General features: G+C 38.0%; 2 protein-coding genes across 3 annotated transcripts; both read right to left on the reverse strand.

Moving 5' to 3' along the window:
* Positions 1-260: 260 nt before the first annotated feature.
* On the reverse strand, positions 261-1916 carry LOC103938297 (40S ribosomal protein S23). The gene is made up of 4 exons (XM_009348303.3): positions 1766-1916; positions 909-1064; positions 700-826; positions 261-586 (listed from the first exon to the last, which is right to left on the reverse strand). The coding sequence occupies exons 1-4, from the start codon at positions 1768-1770 to the stop codon at positions 446-448; spliced, it is 429 nt and encodes a 142-aa protein (XP_009346578.1). The 5' UTR covers positions 1771-1916; the 3' UTR covers positions 261-445.
* A 1117-nt stretch (positions 1917-3033) lies between these two features.
* Positions 3034-8313, reverse strand: LOC103938295 (interactor of constitutive active ROPs 3). Of its 2 annotated transcripts, none has more exons than XM_009348301.3 (4): positions 8089-8313; positions 6648-6735; positions 5372-5582; positions 3034-5060 (listed from the first exon to the last, which is right to left on the reverse strand). In XM_009348301.3, the coding sequence occupies exons 2-4, from the start codon at positions 6665-6667 to the stop codon at positions 3390-3392; spliced, it is 1902 nt and encodes a 633-aa protein (XP_009346576.2). In that variant the 5' UTR covers positions 6668-6735; positions 8089-8313; the 3' UTR covers positions 3034-3389. The 2 variants fall into 2 exon arrangements, with proteins under 2 accessions (XP_009346576.2, XP_048444795.1); XM_048588838.1 differs by lacking the exon at positions 8089-8313 and adding an exon at positions 6959-8053.
* Positions 8314-8790: the final 477 nt, after the last annotated feature.

The raw sequence follows: 8790 nt of genomic DNA on the forward strand, positions 1-8790 counted from the left end.
CTCTTTTTACTTTTTATTTAATCTGTCCTAAAGTTCGTTTTGAAAAACTACTTTTTATTTAATCTGTCCTAAAGTTCGTTTTGAAAAACCATCTTATAAAAGGGCCCCTTCGGCTCTTGAAATTTCAGAGACAGCTCTGGTTAAACAATGCGCATTTCACTAAGAACAAGAGCAGAACCGCAAACTCAGAACCCAAACGGAACCAAATGGGAATAAAACAATGCGCAATTCGCACAAACAAGAACGGTGAACACAAACAATTCACTACGAAGGAAATGAAAATCATATTTAGCCACAGAAATTTCCATCATTAAAACAGAAGCATCCGAACATAGAGTAAGGGAGCAGGAGAAAAGGGAAACAAAAAGGGCATGAAATGCTGACAAAATTGTCTCTAAATCAAAATGTCCAAGTAGCACAACAGATAAAACATTTTTTAAGAAATTTAAGATCTTGGCTTCTCCTTCTTCTCCTTGAAGAGGGCAAGAAGTGACACACCAGAAACCTTCACCACCTTGAACCTAACTCCGGGAATATCACCAACAGCATGACCCTTACGACCAAATCCAGCAATAAGAACCTCGTCCTGCAAACAGCCACAATAATCAGTACAACCGAAAAAAACCTAAAGAAGCTAAGATGATTTAACATGAATGCCAAATTCTGGCAACAAATTTTGTCTCCACTATCTATACTCACATTCTCTTCAATGTAGTTCAAGCAACCATCATTTGGCACAAAGGCAGCAATCTTCTTTCCGTTCTTAATAAGCTGAACTCGAGCACACTTTCTAATGGCAGAGTTAGGCTGCTTAGCTTCAATACCACTGCATAATTAAACACCCAAATATTGTTTTATCGTCTTTAAAGGAATTTGGAAGAAAATGAATCTATCTGAATTTTCCTTACATTTTCTCAAGAACGATGCCTTTTGCGTGGGAAGATCCAGAAAAGGGTTTCTTCCACTCATTTCCAAGATGGGACTTCTTATAGGACTTGTCAGCCCACCTTTGGTTCCTACGGTGGGTCTTCAGCTTGCGAGCTGCTCCCATTCCACGCGTCTTCCTGTAGAAATTTGGTAACAGGGTTAAGGCATTTTAGTCCTACAACATCTTAGAATCTATAACAGAAACATTGGTTATTGCAACGATGATGAATAAGCAAAGAATCAAATAACAAACCACTTCAAATATCAAAATGTACAACACCAGCTTGTTTTCTCGGCGTCTAATAACTGGAAGTTAATGACTTGCATTAATACATTCACAATATCATCTTCTAGAACTTAAAACCCAACTTGTAAACCCTTCAACTGAAAATCTTTCTTTGAAAGATTACAGCTTTTTAATGTCATAAAAATAAATCTTCTCGTAATATTTAAAAAAAAAACATTTCCTCACAAAAAATAACACTAAAAAAGCTTGTCCTTCCAAATAAAAATCACTAAAAGTAATCCGACTAGGACCATTATCCATCGAAACAAACAGATGATTTGAAACTATACAAATCGAAATAATCCTCAAAACACGAACATATATACATTCGATACTCGGATCCAAACAGGTTTAATAATTTCCAGTAAATAATATAATCTCAGTCGCAAAAGAATCTATCTCCTCCTTAAGCTACTTTGTCTAACCATAATTTACAAATTTACAGAAATTTCAAGCAGATTTATGCGACAAATTCAATCGAGAATACAGTTTCAGAGAAAACAAACAGAGAGCGAACAGTAGATTGAAAGGAAGAAGGAAGTGGAAGCTTACCCCATGGTGACGGAACAAGAAGATAGTGGGCGATTAGCAGGGAGAGACTTGGAGCCGCAGGAAGAAGAAGAGCTTCTTGGTCGCTAGCAGCAATAAGAAACCCTAAGGGCTTATCGCGCTTGCTTAAATACACGCCTTCCCGTTGGGCTTACAAGTTAGAATTTTGCGGACATAATGGGCCTGTTCATAGTGAACTCATATAAGCTTCCAACACATAAGCCCACTGTGATGGAAATATCCACACAAAACCTCTATTTTGATTTTTAGGTTTCTATCTTAGCTCTTTTCATATAAATACTTATTACGTATTTTAAAAAGTGTATTACTCGTTTAACGGGCGCTTTTCACATGGTGAATTGGTGATTTGAGAGAGTTTTTAGCAATGAGGACATTGTCATGTGATGTTATTATTGCACATACCTGTATGTATTTGTTTTTTATAAATATAAATTAAAAGTGAAATATATCAATTATGTCGCTCATCAATATTATAGTATGTGACAATATTTCCGGATCACATAAAAATGCCTCTAGAATCAAGGAGTTCTAGCCGCAATTCATAAATTTTTCATACTAAATGGCTATCTTTTGGCCTCGTTTGGTATAGATAATTGAATTGGAATGGATGACACACTATTTTCAAGGTATATTGAAGATAAAAATGAAAAACTGCGACCAACTTAAGGGTAGGAGATAGATTACTCAAGATGAAAACTTATACATTCTAATATTTTCCCAAAATAGGATTAGAAAGGAAATTTTTTTTCTTCATGTTCCTTCAATATCTACCTTAAATTTAGAAGTTATCCATTTCATTCCAAAAGTTTTCAGAATTGTGCACTTCAAAATTCTGTAAATAATAATTTATACTTTAAAACATGTGATGGGAAAATAAATTGGTATTATAACAATATATCTACACCAAGGATAGAAAGAATAAGTTAGTATCAAACTTGCTATTCATTAGATTCGAATTTAAAACTTCTCACTTCCAAATGAAGAGGAACTGTAAACTACGTGATCTTGCAATCCAATGTCACATTTTGCTTGGGAGAATAATTTCAAACAAAAGACATGGAATACTTCGAGCTAATGGAAGACTTGACATAAAACCATGTGCGGTGGCATTTTAAAGTTCATACAGCCAATCTTAAATAGGAAATTACTGTTCAACAATTAACAGAGGAACTAAGCAAACAGAACCTAAAAATTGAGGGAAAATAACAGCGCAACTAACAGACACTTTACTAATCAAATATTGTTTCGCATAACAGTAAATCTTGTCCCTGACCAATACATTACTAATCAAATATTGTCTCGCATAACAGTAAATCTTGTCCCTGACCAATACATACATATACCTTCCATCACTCATGGTAGCAAAGATCAATATTCGAATAAAACAGCAAAATTCATCACAATGAACCAAAATATTTCTGCATTGCAGCCACTACACCGGCAATGGAAGCTAAGTAGATTGCCAACTTTTAAACAAACCGGGGTAGCCATGCCCCGAAAACTAGAAAGCTAGTTAGAAAATATGAGCAAGAACAATACTTGCAAACATGGAAGACACATATAATTGATGGATGTATCGTGTTATCAACCTGCCCGGCTGCATTTTCTATTTATGCGGCTTCTTCCAAAAGACCCCAATCTTCTTTAGCACGTTTCCATTTTTCTTCTTCAGTAAATCATCATCCATATCTTCAGAGTCAGGCGAGCCAAACTTCCCGGTGACATGATTATAGCTGCTGTCCAATGATCCAGTTCTCTCCATCAGCTTGCCGTTATTTCCTGGTGAAAGCATGGTTGCAGCTGCCTCAGCTGCCTTCCTCCACTGGTCAGACTGCACCTTTAACCTTCTAAGTTCAGCCTCCATTTCTGCATTGGCTGCCTGTGCTGCCTCCAGCTGTTCCGCCACTCTTGCTACCTTCTTGCTGCTCCTGTCTGCCTCCTCCATCACAATGCCAAGCTTCACGAGAGCCTCTCGTTCTGCAAACCTTGCAGCCTCTACTTCCACCTCTACCTCATTGTTAACTTTACTTTGGCTTTTGTTGATTTCCAACCTGAGTGTTTCATTCTCTTCTGAAATACTCTGCAGTTCCGTTTCCTTGTCCATCAAATGAGCCCTTAAATCCGTAACATGCCCTTTTAGTTCTTTCAATTCCTTTTCCAGTTCATACTCTCTCTGGCATGACAGGCTTTTATCAAGCTTCGAATTGAGCCCCTCATTCTCCTCTGCAATGCCTTGTAATTCAGTTTCCTTATCCATCAGGTGGGCTTTCAACTCTTCAACTTCAGCTTTGGTTTTCGTCAATAATGCATCCAGTTCCCCCTCTCTCTGACTAGATGTAGATCTTATCTGCTCCACTAGTTCATGAGCACTTCTTAGCTGCACGGTGCTCTGAATTTTTTCTTCGTGGTATTTGGTCTCAGCAGTTTCAAGAGTATATCTTAGCCGTGCCACTTCGGACTTCAAGTCATGGAGTTCTGCCTCAGTTTGGTTTGACTCCATAGTCTCTTGCTTTTCTCCAAATTTTTGCTGAAGGTCATTGTCACCACCCTGATTTTGTGAAACGTTGCTGCTTGCATTAATCAGGTCAGCCTTGAGTTTGCTAACAAGTTCTTCTAGTAAATTTACACGCACCCTTGATTGATCTAACTCTGAAGAAATGCACTTGTAAGCTTCTGTCGATTTCGTGCCATCTAACCTGAGTGCCTCCATTGTTGTTCTCGCGGACTCCAGCTGCAGTAGGGTGTCACTAGCCATTGCTTGTGCTTGAGCTTCAGACGCCTTACAGTCCTTTAATTGTGTTTTCATGTTCTCCACAAGAGAAAGTGTTTCTGCCAAGTTTTCTTTCAAGCTTTGAAGCTCGGCATTTGTTAATTCTGCATGCTTTGTTTGATCAGCCTCAGATGCAGCTACCGCTTCAAGCTGCACCTTCAGCCTCTCAATCTCATCAACGGCAGATGCCAAGGCAGCTGAGTCAAATGAGTGCTGCTTCTTCACAGCCTCAAGCTCGGACTGCCACGCTTGATCTCTTTCTTGTGAAATCTTGTGAAGCTTGATAACACGAGCTTCCTCGGAAATAGAAAGCTCAGGAAGCAGCAGCTGGGATTCTTCGAGCTTCGAAGACAATGCCAGTACTTGCTTCTTGGAGTCCTCGGCATCTTGCTGAGCTTGCTTCTTGCATGATTCAGATGATTGCAGCTGGTTCTTTGCCTTCTTCAGATCCTCTTGGAGCTGAGAAATCTGAGATTCCAATTCAGATATTCTACTTGGGCCCTTCTTCTGTGTCAAGAACAGAGATGAAGTTCTAGAATTTTTCTTGCAAATTATCTCAAGAAAGACATAGACGGTGCATGCAATCCAAGCACTTATACTTGCAAATCCCGCCACTAACAGAAAAAAGTACCCAATTGAAGGTAATTTTTGGGAAAGATATAGGACGAGTTCATATTAATGTGTCAAATTGTGTCAGATAACTTTAAGATGGAAAAAAAAAATTCCACCCAGGGTTTAGACTATACACACTGTGCACTCCAGTGGTTACAGCATTCTATAGATTGTGAAAGAGCAGGACTCATGGAGTTTGTTAATACCTCAAACAATGGACTTCTGGGTGACCGCCGCTCAGTGACTTTTGGGCTTCTTTCTTTAGGTGTTCTTTTAGCTTGACTTGAAGTAGATGCAGAATCAGCAGTCTCCAATGCAGTTGGCCTGAGTTGGCGAACAACTCGAGAGCAGACCTTTTGAGAAGGAGAGACCTTTCGAGGAGGAGAGACCCTTCGAGGCACTTCAGAGGAGCCACTTCTGATAAAAATTAAAAATCAGTGAAATAATAACAATCAAAAGCTTCTAGTAATCAAAATGGCAACAGGAATCCTCAGCTTCAGAAACTATAGAAGCAGTCCGGGGTTTCTGTCAACGAACATACTATAGTTATAACTTCCTTTTTTTCGGCTTCGATGTTTTAATTCTATATTCTATCCAGTTTGAATTACAGCAAAACTTGCATTCTATCTCTCCATTAAAAAAATTACTCAAAGTTTGAGAATCCTAATTATTGAAATCGTCAAATGCCAACATCCTTAAGTAATAATCCCACATAACATGGAACAATTCGCACAAACCAAGACCAAGAAAACCACATAAACTTTGTTGCCACACTTCGCACAGTCAAGAAAACATTTCCTGCAATGACCACAGAGAACGATGCGGAAAATTACAAAAATTTTGTGATGAGATTTATTGGTTACCAGGAAAGTTAAATTTTGAGTTTGCCAAATGCAACATGGTGACATGAATTTCCTTCATTAGGTAAGATGTTTTAAATAATGACACTGATAGCAAGTAATGATAATATTCTTTTCCCACATTGAACGAAAAATCAAAGTATAAACAAATTTCACAACAAATAAATCAATCTAATGCCGGAGGAGTTTATGCAACTAAAGTTGCTTAATTGGTCCAAGGGGAGCCCTTTATGGTCCTTCGATAGCTCCAGTGGGTCCTGAATGCTGCAGTATAGCTGTCAAGAGGCCTCAGAGTTACCTCAAAGGAAGGATACAACAAGTTGCCAAATCTTTACGATGATGCAGATAGACAGATATGGTTACCAAGGACTTTTGAGTTTATTTGAACGAAAAAAGAGAAACTGCTATGACATCGGTTTTGCAGCATCGCTGAACACTAGTACTACTAAACCTCATTAGATTACACATAGCAATACAGATAAATATGCAACATTAACGAACATCATTACCTCCTGCCTCAGAAAAAACAAACCAACGACGCATTTGAACAAGCAAACACACGAACAAGCTTATTTAGAGGAGAACAAGATGCCAATCACATAAAAAGGCAAGCGAAAGTTACCTTGCTTTAGGGGTCTGCATAATGCAACTGCCTTTTCTACCTGCAAAAGTTGCGCTTCGCTACTTGAATGCCCTCGACCCACCAAGACCTGAAACAGTTGAAACAAGATCACAAGACCGGGACGAGGGAATCCAATGTTTTAAATGTTCAAAGAAATAAAGCGGGTTCATGAGGGACATGTGCTTCTTATCATTCACACGGAAAGACATTATGGCAAAGATGTGCCAACTATATATCCGTACCAACCATTTTATCCAACCCAAAAATTGAAAATAAAAATAGTATCTCGAAAACCAATTAAAGCTTGGTACCGAGTTGCAAGTGGTGGATTGCCTTCAACCCACTATGTACTGTCAGTTTCAAACCCTCTTTCCCTTGTTAGCGTAGCTTAACGTAGTAATATCGCTTTCAACCCACTACAAAGTCTCGGGCCCAAGCCCTCTTTTATCTCCTTTGTGTAGCTTATGGTGGCAACATCGCTCGTATTATAAAAAATTCTTGCAACTAGTCCCACATGTGCTCATGATCCATCATTGTAAGCACAGCTAGCCAATCATGATTACAGAAATACCCCTAATCCTCACAACGAGCATTTGTTAACTTTGTTTCATACAAGGGTAGTTTCGGATTCGAGAGAGAGAAAAAGAAGGGTCGCCTCCTCCAGTTCTGCCGTGAAATGGGGGGACTAATTTGAAGTTGATGAACACAAAAATAGTTTTCTTTTCTCAAAGGTTGTGTCTTGATTTTTTAAGAAAACACTATTTTCTCGGAAGTGTATCATTTTTTCCCAAGAAACAAACAGATCTAAAGACAACATAAACCCAACGACTATAAAATAAAAAAATGGAATCAGAATCTGCAGAAAAGCAAGTAATGCAGCTAAATAAAACTGAAGAGGAAAAGCGAAAGTTGAGAACTTGATTGTACAGAACAACTTTTTGAGATTCGATTCTGCTTTTTTGAAGCCGGAAAAAGACAATGAAAAGCCTGCAAATGTTGAAGCACTTGAGCAGAAAAAGAGAAGCTGCTGGATTGTGATGTATCACACAGCAGAGGAGCTTCTTTTTATGCTCAAATTTCATCCGAAAAGAAGTTAAAAAGAAGCATCATTACCCTTGAGACTCTACAAACATAAATTTAAAACAAAAATAAAAAACCAGTAAACTATGAGGATAAACAACAAGAACAAACCATGTTTGGTTGCCTAGAAAATGTGGGAAAAGAAAAAGAAACAGAAACCCATTTTCGAAACGGAAAACCCATTAAACATCAGAAAACAAAATGCTGAAAATGCAAAAAAAAATAGGGCTCTTATCTGTCTTCCCACATTTTCACATCACACAAATGACTGAATGAAGACAGATTAAATGAGAGAGGTCACAAAAAATTACCCAAAAAAAAAAAAAAAAAAAAAAAAAAAAAAGGGAGAAATGTGACTTACTTGGTGAGCTTGTGGGAGATAATGATGTATATTTTGACAATGCAGAGAAGCAGATAGAACCGAAGAGTATGAAAACTGTTCACTTTCTTCTTCTTCTTCTTCCAATTTTGCTGTTGCAGTTTTCGAGGCTTTCTCTCTCTAAATTGGATATTTTTGTGCTTTGTGTGTTGGGGGAGTTTTGAAGAGTGGAGAGCGTGGACTGTTTTTTGAGTGCGTGTACGAGAGGAGAGGAGCGGAGGGGAGAGAGAGAGAGAGATGTAAAAGTTAAAAACCGCAGTGCCAGAGAAAACAGAGGAGGACATATTTGTCGTTTCATGGGAAAAGGATCATAAAACCGGATTTGATTCGACCTTTACGTCCGAAGTTGGATATATTATCCGTCTCTTGTGTTTTTCAAACTCCTATGAACAGTTTGGCATTATAAAAAAAACAAAATTCTATGTCTAATCACTCTGTGTCTCGCATTTTTGGTACGTAATTGTTTCCACGGTTTCACAGGCACATTAAAAAAAATTCGTTAAAATAAAAAACAATTTACATAATACATGTATACCGATAAATGGACAATTTGTATAATTGTATCGAAGTTTATATTACTTGCATGTGCATTCATGTAGTAGGTCCCAGAAATGGGGAAACAAATTCAGTAAGAAGCTGAAGATAAGAATGTGAACAATAAATTATTGGTTTAAAAAACGTGAA

Source organism: the organism of the source record quoted next, unplaced genomic scaffold (assembly GCF_019419815.1).
Source record: "Pyrus x bretschneideri cultivar Hongxiangsu unplaced genomic scaffold, Pyrus_bretschneideri_v1 Contig29, whole genome shotgun sequence".
In the NCBI taxonomy this organism is placed as follows: Eukaryota; Viridiplantae; Streptophyta; class Magnoliopsida; order Rosales; family Rosaceae; genus Pyrus; species Pyrus x bretschneideri.

Excerpts from the sequence above, each read along its gene's own strand:
- LOC103938297 (XM_009348303.3), bottom strand. Across the intron at positions 827-908 it reads GGCATCGTTCTTGAGAAAAT|TGGTATTGAAGCTAAGCAGC; the intron begins GTAAGGAAAATT and ends TTAATTATGCAG. Across the intron at positions 587-699 it reads TGAACTACATTGAAGAGAAT|GACGAGGTTCTTATTGCTGG; the intron begins GTGAGTATAGAT and ends GGCTGTTTGCAG.
- LOC103938295 (XM_009348301.3), bottom strand. The coding sequence starts at position 6,667 with ATGCAGACCCCTAAAGCAAG. Across the intron at positions 5,583-6,647 it reads ATGCAGACCCCTAAAGCAAG|AAGTGGCTCCTCTGAAGTGC; the intron begins GTAACTTTCGCT and ends AATTTTTATCAG. Across the intron at positions 5,061-5,371 it reads CCAGAAGTCCATTGTTTGAG|AAGAAGGGCCCAAGTAGAAT; the intron begins GTATTAACAAAC and ends TTCTTGACACAG.